This window comes from Erythrolamprus reginae, chromosome 2 (assembly GCF_031021105.1).
Source record: "Erythrolamprus reginae isolate rEryReg1 chromosome 2, rEryReg1.hap1, whole genome shotgun sequence".
Taxonomy (NCBI): Eukaryota; Metazoa; Chordata; class Lepidosauria; order Squamata; family Dipsadidae; genus Erythrolamprus; species Erythrolamprus reginae.
The window spans coordinates 137202855-137226965 of NC_091951.1; the positions used below are offsets into that span (position 1 = coordinate 137202855).

The 24111-nt window shown below is 40.1% G+C and overlaps 1 protein-coding gene across 9 annotated transcripts; it reads right to left on the bottom strand.

Annotated features, from left to right (window-relative positions):
• Nucleotides 1-3805: 3805 nt before the first annotated feature.
• On the bottom strand, nt 3806-19256 carry LRRC8E (leucine rich repeat containing 8 VRAC subunit E). 9 transcript variants are annotated; one of them, XM_070739565.1, is made up of 3 exons: nt 19042-19256; nt 10408-10553; nt 3806-7649 (listed from the first exon to the last, which is right to left on the bottom strand). In XM_070739565.1, exons 2-3 carry the CDS (start codon nt 10543-10545, stop codon nt 5403-5405), a joined length of 2385 nt encoding a protein of 794 aa, XP_070595666.1. In that variant the 5' UTR covers nt 10546-10553; nt 19042-19256; the 3' UTR covers nt 3806-5402. The 9 variants fall into 9 exon arrangements, with proteins under 9 accessions (XP_070595666.1, XP_070595673.1, XP_070595672.1 ...); XM_070739572.1 differs by having other exon boundaries at nt 10404-10553; nt 19042-19206; XM_070739571.1 differs by having other exon boundaries at nt 10408-10546; nt 19038-19111.
• Between the last annotated feature and the right edge of the window lie 4855 nt (nt 19257-24111).

Consider the following 24111-nt stretch of genomic DNA (forward strand, 5'->3'; position numbering starts at 1 on the left):
ACACAGAACTTAATTAATAATGATGAAATGTTAGAGACCTTTTAGGAAGAGAAGACGTGGATTAAGAGGCTCTGATAGAAGATAAAAGCATATGCAGTTCTCTTATGGTGTTTCCAATCTACAACAATATCTGATTCTTGAAGTCTATAATAAATGTATGGTAAAATGCCTTTGAATCAAGTTTGGTTTCTGGTGATTTTCATCAGCTGGTCTAGGCAATTTTGCTGCGGTGATAAGGAAATGTTTTGCCGCTGCCCGATTCTACTTTCCCCCTGAAAGTCAAGGTGACATCATGGTTACAGTTTTGGGGTTCCACCCAGCCTTCTTTACCACAATTTAGGGAAGGCCCAATTATTATTTCCCTATTAATCCACTTCTCCAGATGCCCCCTCTGTATTCAGTTAAGATACAATTGAGACAGTCCAAGGGCTGCATTCTGAAAGTGGTTGGTATTTCTCTTAATATCCTGCCTCGAAGACACCATGTCCAATCCCAAGACATCATGTACAGGCAATGTAGGGATCACTGATGTATATCAAGGATCAAGGATATACATCAAGTCCCTTCAAAACCTCTTACAGCTACCAGGGACATCAGATTTCCAGCTATCGCATCCACTTTTCATGTCTTAAAGTGGTTGGCAAACTCACCTAGCACAGCTACCCAAACTTGGCAACTTTAAGGCTTGTGGACTTCAACTCTCAAAATTCTCCAGCCAGCATAGCTGGCAAGAGAATTCTGGGAGCTGAAGTCCACAAGCCTTAAAGTTGCCAAGTTTGAAGATGTCTGACGTGGAGCCTTAAAATGGAATAAATAGCCCCTCCTGATTTAACACATATAATTCAAAATGTAATTGAAAGGTCTCTACTCTTGTAATTCTACAGCCTGTCCTATTGAGAATTCCCAACAGCCAAGATACACCTTCCTTACTGACCACTTGTTCACAAACTTGCAGCTGTCACAATGTCCCAAGATCATGTGATCACCATTTGGGACCTTCATAGCCAGCTTCCTAAGAAGCAAAATCAATGATCTTTAATCTTAATGATTGCAACCTGAATTGATCTCATAACTTGGTGTAGTCCAGGGGTCCCCAAACCTTTTACATAGGGGGCCAGTTCACTGTCCCTCAGACTGTTGGAGGGCCGGACTATAAAAAAACTTATGAACAAATCCCTATGCACACTGCACATACCTTATCTTAAAGTAAAAAACAAAATGGGAATGTACTATTTAGAGGGGGGAAGAAGTCTGAAATTCATATATGTTTATGTTTTGTTTTTCATTTTCTTTTGTTAACATCTGATTGGCCATACAAGGTTTTCTTGGCTTATAGAAAAACGTCTACAAAAAGAAGGAAGCACTTTGGCATAATGGTTAATAAGTTAGAAAATAATTGGTGTTGCACTTTTTGAAGGAACATTAAGGAGGGAATGTAATTTAAAAAAATGAATGCAACTGGATGACAAAATTAGAAAAAAAAACTTTTGCAACTTTTTTGATGATTGATATTAGTTACTAAGAAAATACCACATTTTATTCATGGAAAATTAGATGGTACACTGTATTGTTTGAATGTATGTTAAGAGAAAAATAAAAAATTACGCCCCCCAAAACAGTCCTTCCTTCCTCTGTCCCTCCATTTCTCCTTCCTTCCTTCCTTCCTTCCTCTCCACTTCTCTTTCCCTCCCTCTCTTTCCCTTTTCTTTCTTGCTCTCTTTTCCCTGTGCTCCTGTTAATCACCGGCGGGCCGGATAAATGGCCTCAGCGGGCCGCATGCGGCCCACGGGCCGTAGTTTGGGGACCACTGGTGTAGTCACATGACACAACCACCTTATTGCTTAGTAATGTAGTTGCCAATCACTGTTGAGGACCACCTCTATTGCTCTCAGAGAAACTCGTTTTATTGTTTTTTCTCATGCTGCCTTCTTCTTAGGGTAGTTTACAATGTCACCTCTATCCTCTCTCATCTTCCAGCTATCCAGTTATTCACTGGCTGCATTTCTGTACACATCCTGAAAATTAGTAGGTGGCAGACAAGACTTGCAAAAGCTAACTGTTTGCAGCCATCTGGTGGTTGTAAAATCCATGGGTCAATCTGCAGTTTCAAGGATTTTAGAAAAATGACCATAAGTGCAATAAGAATGAATGAATGTCCCAAATGTGCTTTTTTGCCAGAGGTAACTGGACTCTCAGATAGTCCAGTTTCTGAAAGTCAAGTTGCATCAAGTTAAATAAGGTCCAGGAGGGAAGTGTTTTTAAAAGGAAAGTGAACACAAGAACAAGGGGACACAATCTGAAATTAGTTGGGGGAAAGATCAAAAGCAACATGAGAAAATATTATTTTACTGAAAGAGTAGTAGATCCTTGGAACAAACTTCCAGCAGACGTGGTAGATAAATCCACAGTAACTGAATTTAAACATGCCTGGGATAAACATATATCCATCCTAAGATAAAATACAGAAAATAGTATAAGGGCAGACTAGATGGACCATGAGGTCTTTTTCTGCCGTCAGACTTCTATGTTTCTATCTTGAAAAAAGCACCTTTCGGACAACCATGACTTGGATGACTGAGAACCTCCATAAACAAGAAAGAAAGAAAGAAAGAAAGAAAGAAGAAAGAAAGAAGGAAAGAAGAAAGAAAGAAAGAAGAAAGAAAGAAGAAAGAAGAAAGGAGAAAGAAAGAAGGAAAGAAGAAAGAAAGAAAGAAAGAAAGAAAGAAAGAAAGAAAGAAAGAAAGAAAGAAAAAGCTTGCAGTAACCAAGCCATCGTGTGTGCATCTTTGCAGGAGCCCCTGTGCTAAATGACATTGGATGAGGCTGCAAATTCAGTCCAGGGACTAAAAGTCATAGCTCTTTGTACATTAAAGCTGTATGGACAGCAGTATCGAGCATATACTGAATCTATAATTGGGGTAGCCAGATTTAGGATGGTGTGACAGGTAGGGAGCATGAAAATGCAGCTATGTGGATATGACTTGGAATTAGATTAAGAAGAGATAGGATTAAATTTCCATTCAGCCACATTATTCAGTGAATGACCTCAATTTGGATATTTTTATATTGTACTAAATCCTAGTATGATTTGCTTACCATAATTTCAGGCTTATACAACATGAGTCAGTCAACCTCTTACTGAGTGGATTGTTTTATAATATGTCTGTATGTTTTGAAATTTTTAGCCAAGACCTTAACATTATTTCAGAGTTTCTCCAAGGTTAGAAGATTGAGAAAAGTTGCTCAGTGTGATATAATATTTCACTGACAATTGAATGAGGTTTCTTTGGGAAATTACAAAAAAAATTTAAATTCTTCAATTGTTTGTCCTACAGGTCCAGGTCCAGGTCATTAACAATGATTATTTAGAGCAGTGTTTCCCAACCTTGGCAACTTGAAGATATTTGGACTTCAACTCCTAGAATTCCCCAGCCAGCGAATACTGGCTGGGGAATTCTGGGAGTTGAAGTCCAGATATCTTCAAGTTGCCAAGGTTGGGAAACACTGATTTAGAGGATATCTGCTGTAAATGACATAACTATATATTTATGGTTTTCATACTCTTCTTCATGGAAGTACATAGTAATTTAGGATACTACTTTATGAATGTTTTAAATGCTTCTTGACTCTATTTTATTGGCAAAAATATAACTCTTGACACTGATTGTAATTTCAAACAGCATACATACATACATACATACATACATACATACATACATACATACATACATACATACTGTACATAGTGTTGGTACTTAGGAGGACTGGTGTCAAATCCAAAAATACAAGACAAACATAAGGCTTAGAGTCCATCATGAATTAGAACTTTATACCAAATCGCTTCTATCACCAGATATTTATTTTTTCAACTGGAGGTGAACCTGATAAAACTTGCAGAGAATGCTAGTGATTTACCATTAAATAAATTACCATATCAATCAACTAACCAGGTAAACTACTGGTAAATGTTGATCATTCATACTAAATGAAGATAAGTAAATAATAATGATTGGATCTTCATCGATCTTTTACAGTTATTTTTGAAATTTCTTTTAAAACTGTATCTTTCACCTTTTGCATTGTTGTCTTTAACAGTTTTAGCACATTATTACAAAATGATGAAAATCCCATTGGAGATGAATGGCACTGATATCCATGACCTAGAAAAACTGAATTGTTTCATCTATTGAAGCCTTCCCAGCCATAAACTGATATTCCCACCAAAGCATTTGCTTGATGCTTCCTCAATGGAATGCCATTTGCTCTGATTAGAATCAAGGCACTGCCTAGACAGCTTGTCAGAGGTAGCATCAGGGCAGGAACTTAAGGCAGAGAACTGTCACTCACAAGAAGTGATAGTTCATACCAACATACGTTTTCTATCCGCATATTAGTACAGTAATAAAATACTAATAATAAAACAATAAATATCACTATTTCTTACTTACTAATTATTAAGAGAGCCTGTTTTTATCTCATGACTGAAGCAGCTTGTTCAAGACTCTTTTTTGAAAGTCTTTATTAAAAGTTTTTAAGAGTGCATGACAACAATTACGATTTCCATTCTATTGGTAGAAGACAGTAGGGTTAAAAGTTGGGTCGTCCTTTAAGACTCTTGGAATGGGTATTCATCTAATGGTAGGCAGTCACATTAATAAGGTGTAAGAGTTACACTGTATAACTCCTATATGTCATCTGAAAAAAATTAGGAGAATTGCCCCAATATTTCCCAGCACTTGCTATGCATGGAAGATCCTTCCACTCTGCCAAGTACATGGAGAGCTAGGTTATTTTGATAATTACGCAAGATTCCTAGTCCCCGACTACTTCTCATCTGTTGCAATAAATAGGCAAAACATAATCCAGAATCACTTTTGATAAAATTAGGCAATGTCTCCAAACATGGTAACAAGAAGCTGCAGCTTAAGAGTGGACAAATGAATCCAATTGAAAAAGAGTATCTAGCAAAGCTTCAGCAGAGTTTAAAAAATATGTACATAAATAGATACAAAAATATTAAATACAATGATTCTTTGGTCCGGTACAGCCTTTTTTCTTATAAATTATTTATCCTATTTAACTGTTCTGAAAAATGGTGTTTTTCAGAAAAACAGAACTGAAATAAAATCTAAATGTCACTTTCAACTTCTTTTTGCTGAGATTCCCATTTCCACCCCTCTTTGACAGGGTTGGAACTGTCAGCTCCTTCCTGACCCTTCCTGATTTCATCCCGAGATACAGATTTGCTAGACTAAGACTTATCACATCCATTCCATGATGATATGGAAATAATATTGAGAGCATCTGGGATGAATGGAGTCAGAATCTTAACGTGTTCTGGTTCTATACCTACACAGTCGGCACTTGAGAAATTACACTGTCCTTGATGCTGTTCACATTGGTCATTCATCCTCCATTTTTACCCTTACTTCTAAAGGCAACGTCTCATAAAGATTGCTCTCCACCACCAGACCACTATGCTTGAGGAATTTGCACTGGCCAATCTCCAAGGGTAAGGCTTCCAGCTGGTTCCCTTTCAGCTCTATCCTGGACAGCAAAGGAAGCCAGCTGATGCGATCTGAAATGCGCCGGAGTTTGTTGTGTTCCACTTTGAGAATTTTGAGTTTTTTGCAGAAGTAAATTTCATTTGGCAACGTCTCCAAGCAATTGTGCGAAACAGCGAAATATTGTAGGCTTTGTAAAACTCCCATCCCAGAAGGGATTGTCTGAATTTGATTGTAGGAAAGATCCAAATAATGTAGCGTAGTGCACATGAAGAGTTGGGAAGGGAGACTTTCAATGTAATTATGGCTGAGGTCAAGTTGCTCCAAGGTCTTGAGTTTGCGGATATGTTCAGGGATGGTGAAAATCTGGTTGTGCCAAAGTTTGAGACACATCAACTTTCGGCAATGCTGGAAACTAATGACTTCCTCAATGGAAATCAACTTGTTATTTTTCAAGTCCAACTCTTGCAAGTTTACAAGGCTAAAGATAGCATGGGGGATCCGTTCCAGGTTACAGTTGATCAGCTTTAGCTCCTGCACCGAGAAGAGCTTCTTGAGATAGTTAAGGGCTACCAACTTAGTCCCATCATTATGTATCCTGAGTTTTTGCAGGTGAGTGGCCAGATCAGCCACACTGGGTGGCAGTTTTGAGATGTTGCTGTGCAGTGTCAAAACCTTTAGGTTCTTTAGCTCACGTAAGCTTTCGAGAGTTCCTGTCCGGCGCATCTCGTGGTTGAAAAACCCTGAGATGTACAACTCTTCCAAACCTCTCAAGTTGTAGATCCACACAGGTATATCTTTTATGTCATCAAAATTTACCATCATCACCTTCAGTTGTTCACGGAAGAACTTAAGGGAGGTAAAGGACAGCTTAGCAGGGCAGTTGATCAGCACTAGCTCTTGGAGATTGACCAGCTGAGTTACCGAGGCCGGGAAAGTGACATCTTGGAGCAATTCCAGTTTTAGAGCTTCCAACTCAATCATCTCAAAAGTAGTGTCAGGCAACCCAGGCAACATGAAGAGATGGAGTTCTAGGCGCCCACTAGGGTTTGTCTGCAGTTTCTGCTGCAACTTATCATGTGTCCACTCATGATTGAGGTTGAGCTGTTTAAGTCTGAACTCACTGTCCTCCGACAGGAATACAGCAAAACGCTTGGAGTAAAGGGAATCATACTGGTCTATGAGATGGAGCATGAAAGCAAAATCATTTTTAACGTCAGGGATGTCCTTGATGCCAGTATCCTCACGGACAAAGCGAAATGAGTACTCTTTAAGTGGCCGGTGAAAGAGCCAATAAAGAGTGTAGAGGCAAGTCAAACCATACACACCAAGGAAACAGAGGAAGCACATAGCCAGCTTAAAGAAGAGGCAGGCTTTGGTATGATTGCAACAGAAATGGTCATAGCCTGTCATATCCTCCATTTTAACACTACAGGGCACTATGAACTTAATATTGTGAACCAGGGCTGCATTGTAGACAATGATAACTAGAAATTTGCAAACCTTGAGAACAGTTTGCCGGATGTACATTTTGTAAAGAATGTCTCCTTTCTCGACATGGAGTCGGAATTTTTTCACCTTTTCAAACAAGGCCTTGGCTTCCTCGCCTTCCTTTTTGCCCAACATGCTACTGGAAGGGGACTCTGCAACTTTCTTTCCTGTAACAGAGCCTCCTGCAGGAGAAAGTTCAATCAGTTCACTTGGAACATTACTTTTCCTGATCCGATTCACCTTTCCTGAGCTTGTATTCTCCTCTTCAGAAACTTCTGAGATGGTTCGAGTAGTCCAAGGTGAGTCAAAACATTTGCTCATAATGGAGATAAAATGTTCAATCTTGGAACTGGTACCAGGGAATTTGAACCAGAAAGAAGCACACACCATGAACATCAGTGTATGGATAACAACAAGATAAGGAAAGTACTTAGCATACCAATGAAGGGCTGTCTCATAACACATTTGATTGATGTAGCTGTACTGTTGAAGGTCTAGGTTGTTCCGTAATCCACTCATTTCCTGGCGGACAGAAGACTTGATTGGTTCGGAGGTATTGATTGTCTTCTTGGTGAAATCTTCACAAGTTAAATCAGTGAAAGCTGTACCACTGGGAACGTGATTGGGAAGGCAGATAATCTTGTCATGTATCACCTACCGCAACATATAAGTGAGGAAAAGAAACATGATATATCAGAGTCCATATGATACAACAGTTTACATCACATAATAATGATCTAGCAGATTCCCAAAGGAATTGATTGGAGTTGACCATTTCAAGGTGCAAGAGGTACAATTTCCTTTGAACATACTGCTCAAAAAAATAAAGGGAACACTCAAAGAACACATCCTAGATCTGAGTGAATGAAATATTCTCATTGAATACTTTGTTCTGTACAAAGTTGAACGTACAGAACAGCATGTGAAATTGATTGTCAATCAGTGTTGCTTCCTAAGTGGACAGTTTGATTTCACAGACGTTTGATTTACTTGGAGTTACATTGTGTTGTTTAAGTGTTCCCTTTATTTTTTTGAGCAGTGCATATCTTTAAAAAATCCTAAAAAGAGAAAAAATAGCACAACAGAGAAAAAGCTAGTCTAGATCTTTAGTGATGGGCATTTTCCCAAATGTTATTTGCTCTGTAACACTTTCACAGTAATTATTCTATCCTTCTGAACATGAAGCCCAAACAGGCTTAAAATGTATTATCAGATTCTCTATTTTTTTTAAAATCTCCTGCAGTAATCAGGGACCGGGTGAATCCTGCAGTAATCTGGGACTGGAACTCCCTGTGGAGCAAATGAGCATCCATAACTCTTTGGCCAGCAGTTGTTACTTTATACCAGCAGTGTTTTAACAACCAATTGTGACTTGATGAATTCTAGAAACATATTACTAGGCCCCTTAATCCTTTATGGGGCTTCTTTCCAATGGACTTCTTAGTAGAATGTTCATTGGAGCAGGTTGAGTAGATATATACAGATTGAGTAGATATATGATTAGAGGCACACAAAAGTCCCTTCATTATGTCTGTTGCATCACGCAGTAAGAGATACTATTTTTCTATATGCCTTTTTACTATACCAGCTCTCACATTTTCTATAATGCTGAATTAGTTCAGTATATCCAACTTACACCATCTCTGGTTTTCATACAGGTGACACCTCTGCCAGTAAGATACCGACTGATTGTGTGCCATTAAGTTGGTGTAACTGTTAACCAATAAACCAGCTCCACAGTGCACACAAATGACACTGTAACATGGTCCATTCCTGTTACTGCCAGCAGCATTCCCCGTAAGCGCCCCAAAATACCCCCCCCCGCGCACCCTTTTCCACGGGCACGTGCTCCCCATCCCCCTGCCAGCCTGCTGGAGGGTGCGGGGGTGGGGAGGTGCCGGCAGTAGAAGGAAAGGGAGCCGGGGCCGCCCCTGCCTCCCCATGGTGCCTCTGGCCCCCTCGCGCCCCTGGCCTCTCGGCTCGGCCCCCCGCCCATCTGATCCACCCCCTCTCCTCCTCCGCCGCCTCCTGCCTTGGGGCGAGACTTCTCCCGTGGCGGTGGCTGCAGCTTCTCCTCCTCCACTTCTGCGCTCCCAGCCAGGGGGCTGCGAGAGAGGGTTTTCTCTGCACGCTTCGAGAATGCCTGCCCCACCCCTCTCGCAGCCCCTTCGCTGGAAGCGCTTTCGTCCCGGACTTTCAGCAAGGGGGCTGCAGTAGTGCCGGGCAGGTGTTCCCAAAGCACTCGGAGAAAGTGCTCTGGCAGTCCCCTCGCTGACAGAGAGAGAGGGGGGGGGAGAAAGTAAGTGAGAAAGAGAGAGAGAGAGAGAGAAAGGGGGTGAGAGAGATAGCAAGAGAGAGAGAGAAAGAAAACAAGAGAGAAAGAGAGAGAGAGAGAGAGCAAGAGGGGGAGAGAGATAGAAAGAGAGGGAGAGAGAAAGTGAGAAAAAGAGAGAGAGAGAAAGAGGGGGAGAGAGAAAGAGAGAGAAATGACTCTTGATTTAAAGCATATGGTAAAAAGCACCCAAATAATAACAGAGGAAAAAAAACCCAGCCGTTTGTGTGTGTGTGTGTGTGTGAACTCTTGAACCATTTCCAATAGCTCACCTGTTATTGGAAATGGTTCAAGAGTTCACACATACACACACACACACAAGGGGGGAGGAGACAGGGATGGAAAAAGAGGAGAAGATAGTAATAATAGTAATAGATTTTGGTTTTGTTTTATTATTAATTTTTTTAAATAAAAAAGAAGGGAAATTTTTTTCTTGTTTGTTTGTTTATTTATTTATACTTCTATGCCGCCCAGTCCCAAAGGGACTGCCGCTCAGACACTATACTTTTCTGCCCACACAGAAAAAAAATTAGAGGGAACATTGACTGCCAGTGGTCTTTTTCTCTTTTCTTTTGCCTTCCTCGCCATTTACTGTATAGACTTCTCAAAGAGAATTACGTTTTTTCATAATGTGTCCAAAACCATAATTTCAGCCTGGCTGTTATAAGTTTTGAGTGGGAACTTTGGATTCATTGGTTCTTTAAGCTATTTGTTTGTTTTGATCAAGATCATGAGGGGAAAGGAGAGGAATTACGGTAGATATATTTGACTTATTTGTTATATGTAAATAATTCATGAGACTTTGTGTACATATGCATGTAGGCTTCTAATCCTGTTGCAATATAAGAAGTCACTGGGGAAGAAAAGATGGCTCGACACATTTCTGTACGAAATGTGAAAAAGGTTCTGTATGAAAAGGCTGAAAAAGAATGACCCTTTCTCAGGATCAAATCATAAACCCATCCCAATATATGAAATCAACTTCCAAAGTCTTTTTCTGTGATAAGTATCCCGTTCTGCAATTTCAAGACCCCATGATCTTGTTCTGAAATTGTATAGTATGCTTCCATACTCACTCACTTGCAGAGTGCAGCCAAAAACACCTATCATCACCATGACTATAGTGATGTACTCAGCTAACACGTCCCACCAAGGCTTGAGAACTTTGAAAGCAGGCTGCTGGTCTGTGAAATGCTTGAATTCAGCCACCGGAATCATACTGCCTCCTGTAAAAAAAGACAAGAGGTTATAATAGTTTCCGTTTCAGGAATGCTAAGTTGAATCCAAAGTTAATTCAAGGCTCGATGCAGAAGCTATAATCACCTCTTCTTGTACACCCGAGGCATGTCTGGAACATATAAATTATCTGTGGACTTAAGGCTGTTACTCAAGCGTACAGAAAAAGTGAGCTCCTCTAAATCTTTTTCCTATCTACTGTTAATCTGGATATAAAAACAAGTCAATGAAAGGTCTCCTATTAAAAGCCCTAATAAAGTTTCAATAGACACATCTAGGAATGAGTAGAACAGCCTTCACCAATCTACTGTCTTAGCCATTCTTACTGAGCTGAAGTTCAGCACTTTTGGAAGTCACGTTTGGAGATAGTGGCAGAATACGATCCAAAGCTTCAAAAGAGAAGGAAAACCCTAGCTTTCAACTACCATTAGAGCACAGTTCCTTAAAGATATTTGCCAGTTTTAACTGATTTTATATTTTAATATATTTCAATGTATTTTATATTTTAATGTTTTAAAATGCATCGTGTTTTAACTTTTTAAAAATATTTTGAATGATCAAATACAGGAAACCAAATTATTACTTATTTCTATTCCTAATTCTGAAGTTAACACTAAATGAAAAAAACCCTCCTTGAGTGATGCTACAGCTAATCACATCTAGGTTTGCTTAATACCTTGGTCAGCTGCTATGGAACCTTGTATACATAACTTTGAATTCCATAGTGGGAAAAGGCAGGATATAAATATATAACTTTTAAAAATCCAGCAACCCTGAAAATCTCAGAATGGTAATTAGATTTCAGAAAATTCTCATTGCCAGATAATGATCAAATGATTCAAACTTGGCAACTTTAAGATTAGTGGATTTTAATTCCTAGAATTCTCCAGCCAGCAAATCTCCCAGGGAGTTTTCCCCACTTAATGAAGGATTTGAATCTGTCTCTCTCCAGTCCTAGTCCAACATATTGAAGGAAGAGAATATTATATATTACAACAATGACCACTATAGCTACTTTTGACACTGCCTCAGCTGATCCAAGGTTTACTACAGCTAAATGTGTATGTGTATATTCCAACCTTCTTTACTTGGTAACAAAAGGACTAGTCACTCATCCAACTATGATATTAACCATTGTGAAAATGGGGTCAATTTCTAGTCATCATCTGAAAATCTATCCCTTGGATAGATTATTGCAGAAATGATTTTATTTCTTATAACTGGGTTATATGGCAAGTTTTGTCATCATCTTTCTCTTTAGCTTAAGATGTAAAAGCAATAAGAGCACGTCAGGCATTTTATGGATATTTGGACAACAACCATCCAATGGAGTGGGGTTTTTTCAGATTCTGGTTTCTATAGTAACTATGTTCCCATTACACCAGCCTGGTATCCCAAACAATATGTATGCAACAGGTAACCCAGAAGTATGAGACTTAATATCATCATGAGGTCATGCTCATGAGTGTTAGTTGACACCCAAAATGCTGAAGTACTAAAACAATCCCCACACAGGTAAGTGTTAGGACCAAATACAAAAGCACATTCCAGTGTGTAAGACAGAAGAATGACACTGATATAAACTCAAACGCTGTGCCTTCATCCTATGGACTAGTATTTTTTTATGACGAGGGGCTTAGTCTGATCAAAAGTGATGGAGAGACACACAAAAACAGATTGATTGTAATAGATTATTTAAAATCCCTTTAGCTTTTTCTCTTATTGTATATGTTTTTCCATTAGCCTGTTCTTCAAGAATCACAGAATTTTCTTCCTGGGTTAGCTACTAACTACAGTAAGTGAGGGTTATCTAAATGTATTGCCCACTACAGAGAGTGTAGATTACTTGTGTTGTTCTCCTGGAAAATTTCCTTTCGCATTGTGTTGAAATGGCACCTTTCCATTTCAGAAGACTTCCAAAAATCTTAGCTGTCAACCTTTCTCCTCTAGATCTCCTAATACACAGGGAAAGGATTTTAAAATATAAACACTATCAGAATCTTATTACTGGAGCAACCTAAGAAAGAACCTTAGAACTAAGGAGAAATTTCCTGACAGTTAGAACAATTAACCAGTGGTACAACTTGCCTCCAGAAATTGTAAATGCTCCAACACTGGAAGTTTTGAAGAAGAGATTAGACAACCATTTGTCTGAAGTGGTGCAGGGTTTCCAGCCTAAGCAGGGGGTTGGACTACAAGACCTCTAAGGTCCCTCCAACTCTGTTTTCTGTTCTGTTCTATTCTATTTTCTATTCTATTCTGTTGTTCTTTTCTTTTCTATTCTATTCTCCTCATCCTATTCTATTCCAAGTGAGCAAATAAATTCGTAAATGTATATAAACACTTTTCTATTCTAATTTGCTTTGCTTAAATATATTGAAACCAAGAATCCTATCACCCATCTATTTCTGAACGATATCCACTTAGTTCCCAGAGAGGCCTTATTTCCTTTTCACTTTTTTAAATGTAGCCTCTTTGATATAAAAGCACTTCTGACTTAGAGAAGTAACAAGAAGATAAATTAAAATATAGGCAAATAAAATGGCATCTTTCTGTTCCTTCTTCACGAAAGCACATTGTTTTTGTTCTTTTGAACAGTGGGTGGATTGTTTTTAAAGAAACACTTAATAGTAGTTGCTACACTGTAATTTTCCCAGAGAACTTCAACTAAATAATTTATTTATTTATTTAGGAAATGTATATGGCCAGATACTTGCTCATAGTGACAGTGACAGACAGTGTTCCCTCTAATTTTTTTGGGGGGTGGGTGGAAAAGTATAGTGTCTGAGCGGCAGTCCCTTTGGGACTGGGCGGCACAGAAATATTAAATAAATAAATAAATACGAACAAACAAACAAACAAACAAACAAAAAACCCACCCTGTTTTGCCTCAGAGAATTTCAAAATAAAATACTGTACTGTGTGTCTATAACAGTGAGTTCATAATAGGGCAACTCTATCAATATCAAAATGCCACTTAAATAGTTGAGCTAGTTTCAAACTAGATTTTGATTTTCTTTCTCTCTTCCTTATTCCCATTCTTTTTCTTTCTCTTTTCCTTCCTCTCTTTTTTCTATCTGCTTCTCTCTCTTCCTCTCTTCCTCTCTCTCTCCTTCCCTCTCACTCTTTCCCTCTCGGCTTCTGGGCAGGTTTGGAAAACTCTGAGTTGATGATGATTTTTAAGTGAGCGATTGCTCACTGCTCAGCTTAGAGGGAACTATGGTGACAGACACAGACTTCAGAGGATAATCAGAAATGCAGAAAAAACAGTTACTGCCAACCTGCCTTCCATTGAGGACATGTATACTGCACGAGTCAAAAAGAGGTGGTGAAAATATTTACGGACCCCTCACATCCTGGACACAAACTGTTTCAACTCCTTCCCTCAAAACGACGCTATAGAGCACTGCACACCAAGACAACTAGACACAAGAACAGTTTTTTCACTGAATGCCATTACTCTGCTAAACAAATAATTCCCTCATCCTCTCCTCCCACTTATGACTGTCTAACTATAACTTGTTGCTTCTATCCTTACAATTTATGTTAATATCGATTGTTTCCTGATTGCTTATTTGAACCTTATGACAATCATTAAGTGTTGTACCTCATGAATCTTGACAAATGTGTATTTTCTTTTATGTACACTGAGAGTATATGCACCAAAGACAAATTCCTTGTGTGTGCACTCACACTTGGCCAATAAAGAATTCTATTCTATTCCAACAGTACTGGAGTGATTAGAAATATAATAAATGTGTTAATAAAAAAACACTTTATTGTCATTGTGTGTATATACACAGTATACCCATACAACGAAATTCACATGATGCCTAAAAACCAGTCTCAACACACTCCCAACAACATTTTTGACAGTCTCAAAATGGGTGAACAGTGAGTGCGGTCAGGCGGTAGGGAAACCAAGTAGAAAGCTTGACTGCATAGCTAGAGGTATAACAAGCAGGAAGAGAGAGATTGTGATCACACTATATAGAGTGCTGGTGAGACCACATTTGGAATCCTGTGTTCAGTTCTGGAGACCTCACCTACAAAAAGATATTGATAAAATTGAAGCATCCAAAGACGGGCTACAAAAATGATAGGAGGTCTTAAGCATAAAACTTATCAGGAAAGACTTAATGAACTCAATCTGTACAGTCAGGAGGACAAAAGGGTAAGGGGGGACATGATCGAAACATTTAAATATGTTAAAGGGTTAAATAAAGTTCAGGAGGGAAGTGTTTTTAATAGGAAAGTGAACACAAGAACAAAGGGGCATAATCTGAGGTTAGTTGGGGGAAAGATCTAAAGCAATGTGACAAAATATTATTTTACTGAAAGAGTAGTAGATGCTTGGAACAAACTTCCAGCAGACGTGGTTGGTGAATCCACAGTAACTGAATTTAAACATGCCTAGGATAAACATATATCCATCCTAAGATAAAATATGTATAAGGGCAGACTTTCTGCCGTCAATCTTCTATGTTTCTAACACATATAAGTATAAAAACAACAACATTATTTATTTATTTATTTATTATTTAGATTTGTATGCCGCCCCTCTCCGCAGACTTAGCTACCACAAAACATTTTCCCAAGCAAGTTTTGCCCATCAAATCCAAAAGTGTATTCTGAGATTCAGAAGAATTTAGTGAGGTTTGGGGGGGGGGGGGGAGAAGTGGCCTGGACCATAAATGATTTATACAGCAGTTCTATAAAAATGCTTTATAAATCAAAAGTTTTGTGACCTCCAGTTTCTCCTTTCTGTAGAGAGGTTCCTGTTGATACCTGAAAGTCAAGTTTCTTATATCAAACAGAACTGGACTTCTGGTGCATTCAAGGGCTGATAATCTAGGTTGAACAAGCAAGCTCAATTTCATATTTGTGAAAGATAAAGGAAAAAAGAAAAAAAGAGAGGAAAGCCCTGCCTCTTTCTCTAGATCTCGATTTTGGACAGAACGGGTGGGTCTGCAAAACTACAAATAAGAGATCAGGTCATGCAAAGTCTCATAGATTCTCTAGTATAAAGTACATTTTGAAGGTGGAACCTAAAAACGTTTTGCATTTTATTCAGCACCCTGGCATGTAAAAAAAGCTTGTACAACAATGGTCCCTGAAGAGATATTAAAACCAGAGAATTGTTCCTGAAGGAAAACAATATATTTAAAAATATAACACCCTTAAAAATCCTCAAGTGTGCCATCCTGTAGCACCTGGCTAATTATGTTCTGTGGGGACAGGTTCTACAATTTTACCTTACATTTAAGAATGCATCACTGCCTAACTAGAGATTATATTATAATCTGTTAAAGACATTTTACAGCAATATGCAGGCATGGTGCGGTGAAGGTAACTACATAGTCATAAAGTAACCACAAAAGTTGGTTTTGCACAGTGACCCTGGACTTAGCAATGAACCATGAATTATTGATGCCAAACAAGGTGTTAAAATCAAACAAAAATTGGGAAGATTGTCAATATTGAGCAAATAAGTTTCAAAATGGCAAACACAATTCATAAAAACAAAAACTGCAGTTTACTACAAAGTGATGCATATTTTTTTTTAAAAAGCCCAAATGTTATCTGTATATTAATGGGAATTCAGTGGGCATGGGACTTTATAAACACAAAGATAATTAAGTAGACAAAATAAACCTAACAGACAAAATGGCCATTGCCTCCTTTTTCCTGGCTGTCTTTTAGAAGATGGAATCAGGGTCAAAAGAAGTTCCTTTCTTTCTCTGGCTCTAATCCTATCAAAACCAGATTGGCCCAAGGGCAGCCTTTGCAAGGAAATTGCAACAAAGACAAACCCCAGTCTTCCATCCTCAATCAGTCTGATTACATCAACATTCCATCTCCTTTAAACAATGGACTTTCTCAGCTAAGGCTGTCATCTCACCCCCCTTCATTCTGCCTAAAAATGGAAGTAATCCCAAGTAAACTGACAAGAACCTGCCTAACTTACCCAAACTGGCCAGCAAATCAAATCCTTAGATATTGTGCTTTGTAGTCTTCAACTTATATTTTTAAAAAAACCTCTGCTATTTTGCAGTGCAGTTCAGGGTCAGTAGAAGGAAATGTCTTCCACAGGCTTAAGAAATCTGTGAAATTTGCTGCTAACAGGTGTGGTCATTGCAGCCAATTTGGGTGGCTTTCAAAAGGACTTGACATGTTTATGGAGAATCAAGCTAACAATAACTTCTACCTTTTACTCCCCCTGAATCATAGGCAACAGATCTTAAATGCTGGCTGTAGGGATACACCAACAGAAGAGCTTTATTACCCTTAAATTCAGACTTGTGAATTTCCTCTATGCCTCTAAATGATCCTGGGGGCAAGTGTCCCTATGTTGGTCAATCCTATTCTCTTTAATTTACTCAGGCTGGAATTATCATATTCCTAAAACATTGGCAACTTTTAACTTGTGTGGCTTTCAAGTCTCAGAATTCTTCAGTCAGCATAGTAGCTGGGGAATCTGCAAATTGAATTCCACACATTTTAAAGTCATCACCATGAGTGTTTCATAACAAACACTGGCCTACAATAATTTCCAGATAACTGGTAGCTGTTGTAGCCCCAACCTAGCTAAATAAAATCCCTTTTCTGCTAACTGGAGAATTCCAGGGGTTGTAATAGTTCTGAAACTTCTTGGATGGAAAGAGTTAGCAGAAGTACATGTTGGCCAGGGAATTCTGGGAGATGAAAGTCCATACTACTGAAAAAGTTACCATGGTTGAAAAACACTGGCTTAGGGTACACTCATTCCAGCCTAATTAAACTGAAGTATTGTGTTAGCAAATCAGCCACCAGGCTTACAACTGATTGAAATCAGCAATCTCAAATTCCCTTTAATTGGATTCTCTACCTTTCTCTGCCCAGCAACTTAATTGAACAAGATCACTTAGCCTGGATCGGTTTTGGCACCATTCACCAGGCCTATTTTATCCAAAGCCAGAGGTCTCCAACCATGACAACTTTAAGACTTGTGGACTTCAACTCCCAGAGTTCCTCAGCCAGCTTTACTGGCTAAGGAACTCTGGGATTTGAAGTCCACAAGGGTTTTTTGGGTAATTTTTTTACTCTCCATGTTCATACATATATCAATGCATATACTTTACAGACATGACCAGGACATACATAGTTACAAATTTCTAACTGATCTCTTTTGCATTCAAATCAACACCTCTGTGGATATGAGTTACTAACAAAATATTGCATTTTATTCATGGAGATTAGATGGTATATTGTACTCTTTGAATGTATGTTGAGAGAAAAATAAAATTAAAAAATTACCCAACACCTCTGTCATATTTATAAGTTATCAGTCTGTGCTCATATTTCTCTGTCTCACTCACCTCCTACTCTCACCATCTCTCTCATTCTTCCCTTCTCTCCATCCTTCCTTCCTCTCTCCAACCCACCTCCTACCTTTCTCAAACTACTTCTCCTCTTAACCTTCCCTTGAGTAATTTTGATTCTAATAAATTTCATATTAAACAAACTGATAAGATATTACTAACTAATTATATGTTTTTGGTGTCAAAGTCCGCAAGTGTTAAAAGTTGCCAAGCTTGGAGACCCCTGCCTTAGAATACCTTTCCAAGCATGACCAGGCTGAGGAGTTCTGGGAATTGAAGTCCACAAGTCTTAAAAGTTGCCAAGCTTGGAGACCCCTGCCTCAGAATACCTTTTCCAAGCACGACCAGGCTGAGGAATTCTGGGAATTGAAGTCCACAAGTTTTAAAAGTTGCCAAGCTTGGAGACCCCTGCCTTAGAATACCTTTCCAAGCACGACCGTGTTGAGAGTCCTCTCAGCAGAGGTTTTGGGCCCAAGAGGATTTTTTTTTCATCCTGTGGGAAAGACTGGAAGCTCTTGTTGGCCTCATTTGCCCTCACAGGGGCAGGGCCATTTCCTCGAGGTAGCCCCGAAACCGAGCAGGAGCGATTCTTGAGGAGACGGCCTTCAAGCGGGTTTTGTCTCCCGCGCTCCCCTCCAGCCATCCTCCGACCAGACAGACCTGGTCGGCTGTGGGGAGAGGTGGTTTCTTGACCCCGGGACCCTTCAGGAGCGTCTCCAGTCTCCACGGCTGAAATGAATCCATCCCGCTTTGGAGGGCGGGGGGAGGGGGAACCGCCTTCTTGCTTCTGTTCATTCTTCCCACCGAAGTGGCAAAGAAAACGGGGAAGCCAGTCGGCGCGCTGGATGACTTTGGTCCCAACTTAGCCAACTCAATCCAGAGTCCATCCTCCCCTTTCCCGCCTCACTCGCTTCTCTCTCCCCCCGCCCCCCTCGCCAACTGCTTCTGTTCCTTCTCGGTGGCTTTTTTTCTCACACATTCGTGCTGTCCTTTACATTCCCTCCTTCCCCGTCAGCACCCTCCGACGCCAACCAAGGCGCTCCACAGACGTGACGAGAGCGATGTGGAGGACGCCCTGCTTGGGGGAACGAGGGCGCGCGGTATCCCAGCCACTTGCCTGAGGTCGGCGGGTCCTGGTCGGACGGGGGAATCCTGATCCGGCTCTCTCGCTGCTGGGGCCACCTGCTCTGCCCCTCTCCGCCCCTTTGGCGGCTTTCCCCGGCTGCAGAGTCGCCCTGTACAAGCCGCCGCCTCTACCTCTACCTCTACGCCCGCCTCCAGTGGAGCGCCTCTTCCTCCCCGGGCGCTGGGCGATCCCGCCTCTCTCCCCATTGCTCTTTAGTGACTTTAGGGAGGGAGGACGACCTACTGTAGGGCGCTGCCCGCCGAGGAGCGACTGGGAGGAGGCCGCCCGACAACCCACGCAAGGAACGAGGAACAACCTGAGACGGGTTGCCAGCCGGGAACCACCCTAGGAAGGGCCTCTCCAGCCCAGCCCTGGCTGGAAATCTTTTTTTTTTCTCCCTGGCAGAGGAGCAGCTTAAGGAGGAGGGTAACATTCTCTGCCTTGGGAACCAAGCGGGGTCAGGCAATCCAAACAGGAGGGAGAAGCCTTCTATCTTTTTGACTGTCTAAGCCAGGGGCCTTCAACCTTGGCAACTTTAAGCCTGGAGGACTTCAACTCCCAGAATCCTCTCCCCTGGACTTCAACTCCCAGAATCCCCTGGAATTGAAGTCCTCCAGGCTCAAAGTTGCCAAGGTTGGGGACCCTTGGTCTAAGCCAGTGTTTCTCAAATAGTGGGAGGCATGGAGCAATGCCAGGGGGACGGAACGTGCTTTTTTTGCCACAGGGAGTAGAGGTTTTTGCACCAAATAATAGCACACAGCACAGAGTAGGAGATGTGAAGTGCATATAACAAACCGTTAAGAGACATCCATGGAAAAATATTTAACAGGGATGAAAAGAAAGGAAGAGAGCGACAGAGATAATGAGACAAAGGTAAGCTAAGAGGACGAAATATGACAAAGTGTATGTAGCACTTGGCTTCACTGTGACTACGGTGGGAGACGAGGAAAGACCAGTATGTTTACTGGGCCTAAAAATGTTGACAGCAGACAGCAAAATAAATTATGGTGTTATTTAAAACACATTACACTCCAATCACACTGATAAACTGCTTGAGTTTTTTCAGCAAAAATGTGCCAAATATTGCAAACAATCATCGCTTTGGAGAATTTGGGTGTGCGTGAAATGTTTACTTCTTCCTGGGGGGGGGCACATAACAGAAAATAATTGAGAAACACTGGTCTAAGCAGAAGCAGCATCCCCACACATGGGAGCAGGCTGCTATAAATAAAGAGGCAGTAGCCATCAGGATCTCCGGGATGTTTAAAATTTATTTTAAAAGTACTAGAAAGTTACTAAGCTTTCGTCAATCCCCATTGACTTCGTCAGAGAGTAAAATCCATATTGAGGAGATGCTTGCTTTTAGGTAATGCTGCATGTATGTAATTATATTACATGTATGTATGTAATTATATTGTATGTGTGTTATTACATTACATTGTAATTATATTACATTTATATAATGCCGCATGTATGTAATTATAAAAAGCAAGCATCTCCTCAGTGTGGATTTTACACTCTGACGAAGTCAATAGGGATTGACGAAAGCTTAGTAACTTTTTAGTAGTTTTAAAATAAATTTTAAAAATCCCGAAGATCATGATGACTATTGCCTCTTTATTTATAACTATATCTGGAACTCACATTTTTAGGATAATTCTCAATTTAAATTTGATAGTCATCAGAAACAAGGCTGCCTTTATATAAATTTGATAGTCATCAGAAACAAGGCTGCCACACTCCTGATTTTTTTGGGTGCTAAGGATGCAGAGGTGTCAAAAACATGGCATGCTGCTTCTTAAAATGTCTTAAGAAGGTGGGGTGAATCAGCTGGAATCTGTGCAGCTGGTTCCTGTGCAGCTTTGTGGTTGGTTTCAAAATCACCCGAAAGCTGTAAATCCAAGTGCACGCTGTAGGCTGTTCCAGCTGTAGTAACCCAGTGAAGGAAATATGCAGAATTCCTCTGCTCACACAAGCATGTAAGGTGTTCTTGTACTGGGTGACTAGTTCTGGGTTATGTAAAGGGCAAGTTTAAAGTGCCACAAAAAGTATTCTGTTTGGAATTATTTTAAACTTACCTCTCTTGACACTTACTTACTTACTTACTTACTTACTTACTTACTTACTTACTTACTTACTTACTTACTTACTTACTTACTTGTTTGATTTGATTTGTATGCCGCCCCTCTCCATGGACAGCCTGTGGGAAATGATAGGACATATTGTATAGAGGTGATCCCAGACTTGATGCTTAGATACCAGACAATAAACTTCCCCTACATCCTTCTCTGACTTTTGAAATTTAGATTTATAATTATCTAGCTTATATGGGCTGAATCCAATAAAATAGAAGAAGGACTCTCCTAAAATAGAAGAAGGGCGGCCTAAAAAAATCTAATAAATAAGAGTTCATAGAATCTTTTGCAGCTCTCAAAACTCCCTTTTGAGAGCTTCATAAGAGCTGGAAACACAGGAAAACAGTAGCTTTAACTTATCATCGCTCAAAAGAAAAAGAAACTAGCTCATACTTAGTCATGCTTGCATTTCTAATTGGCTCCTTCACTTTGCACCCTCAACCTCCTCCCATTCTTAAATGCAGCCTTGGTCTTCCGCGTTGGCAGGAGAAAATTAAATAGGTGCATACTTAGATTTACCAGCTACAATCACTAACTTATCTAACCTGCAATAATGATTTTTTTTTAAAAAAAGAGAACTTACCAGACTTTTTCTAACATGTTTCATTTCATGTAGTGCTTAATATGAAATATTAATGTGAGTGCTGTTGAGAGATAAACCTGCTTAAATTGGAAGTTAAGCCCATTGACTCAAAGGCTCAAAAAAGATCGACTCCGCTGAATGGGGCACTTCTTGGAGTTTCCATATTATAAATGCAATAAGCCGGTAGATCAGTAGTTCTCAACCTGGGCGTCGGACTCAGGACCCCTTTGGGGGCTGAACGACTGTTTTACAGGGGTCGCCTAAGACCCTGTGAAAAGACAAATTTCCCATGGTGTTAGGAACTAAAGCTTCTATTCAAGCGCCTTGGAGGATATTTTTACAATACGACCAATCGGGTGTTTATAGTGGGGGTGTCCCTCTAATCTTCCTGCCGATCAGCTTAAAGCTCTGTTGGGAGAACTGGCACTAAAATTCTGGTTGGGGGTCACCACAACATAAGGAACTGTATTAAGGGATCACGGCATTGGAAAGGTTGAAAGCCACTGTGGTAGATGAACAAATATACGATCTCTCCTTCATATACAAATACATTTTACATCAAAATAAAAACAATTAATTAAAAGAAAACAAAAAATAAATGAACACAAAGGGCAAAGTCGATGGCCCACTAGATCTTTTTCTGCTGTCAGTTTTCTATGTTTCTATTAAGAAAAAAAAATCCCAAAAGCAAAGTTGTTACCACTTTTATAACTGCCAACCAGAATATTACAAAAGCATGCATGCTTTCAGATTACGGTAGGTGATATCTTATTATCCAGTAAAAGTGTTGCTGGGCACTCTGGTGCCAGACTAAGACAAGCTTTGCTTATCTCAATAATTCGGGTGTAACCAAACAGGCTTTGCTGGCATGCAATTAAGACTTATGGGCAGGAGATCAAAGGCTCCAACTTCTGTTGGAGTGTGGTACAAAGAACAGCCAGCCATCCCTGGTGCCACATCTGTAAGCCTTGTCAAGATTGTTTAGTTTGTACTTATGACTGTATGACTGTAAGTTGTTGCTGTATCCTTAAGATTTTTATTAATTTTGATTGTTTCCTTCATTGCTTATTTGACCTCTATGACAATCATTCAGTGTTGTACCTCATGATTCTTGACAAGTGCATAGAAACATAGAAGACTAACGGCAGAAAAAGACCTCATGGTCCATCTAGTCTGCCCTTATACTATTTCCTGTATTTTATCTTAGGATGGATATATGTTTATCCCAGGCATGTTTAAATTCAGTTACTGTGGATTTACCAACCACGTCTGCTGGAAGTTTGTTCCAAGGATCTACTACTCTTTCAGTAAAATAATATTGTCTCATGTTGCTTTTGATCTTTCCCCCAACTAACTTCATGTTCTTATGTTCACTTTCCAATTAAAAACACTTCCGTTCTGAACCTTATTTAACCCTTTATCTTTTTCTTTCATGTACACCAAGAGCATAGGCACAAAGACAAATTCCTTGTGTGTCCAATTACGCTTGGCCAATAAAGAATTCTATTCTATTCTATTCCATTCCATTTTAAAGCCACCCTCCGGACACTCTTCTAGAGTTTTGATTTCCAGCTGGAGAACTTACAGTCCCTTCTATTTCAAGACAAATCCCATTCTTTTCTCCCCCCCAATGGCCAGCCGTGTTCTAGGCTCACAGTCTTTTAGTGTCACTGCCCAAAGACACTAAACACCACTCATCAGAACTGAGACCACTGTGGGAGGCTGCTTGTGGCTCTGGCTACCCAGATGTGATTTAATGCTGCTGAAACGCAGGTGCCTCTGGGATGAGGTATTGCACAATCTCCTTGCAGACCTGGGGCAAAGGCAACTTAAAATGATCCCCTCTGCAGCCATTATACAAAATGTTTGTTGCATGCTTGCCTAACCGAATCCTGGGCTAAACGCTGCACTGGGTGACTGAAGGCAAGTGACCTATAAAAAGGCCCTTATTTATGTTCTCAAGAAAGCTGATTGTTAGTTCTCTGAATGGACTCAAAGCCTTTCATTGACTTGGTGAAATTCAACCGGCCCAGACTTACTTCTCTAAACAAACATGCTCAGGTTTGTCTATGGTGCTTTTTGCAGTTTTCCGGTCGAAACAGACCATTTCTTCTTGTCAGCAATATGTGTGTGGGCCTGGGACCAGGGCTTGCTTGGTGATGTTGCCAATTCCCCCCCCCCCACACACACACACAAGGACTGAAACAGTACAGCTGTGTGTGCGGTACAGCCCATGACCCAGAATCTGGAAGCAACCAAGGAATGAAAATAAGCCAACCTGATATCCGAACTCTAGATGGCTGATAAGTTGCTACTGGTTCCTTGTTTCTTTTATAACCTTTG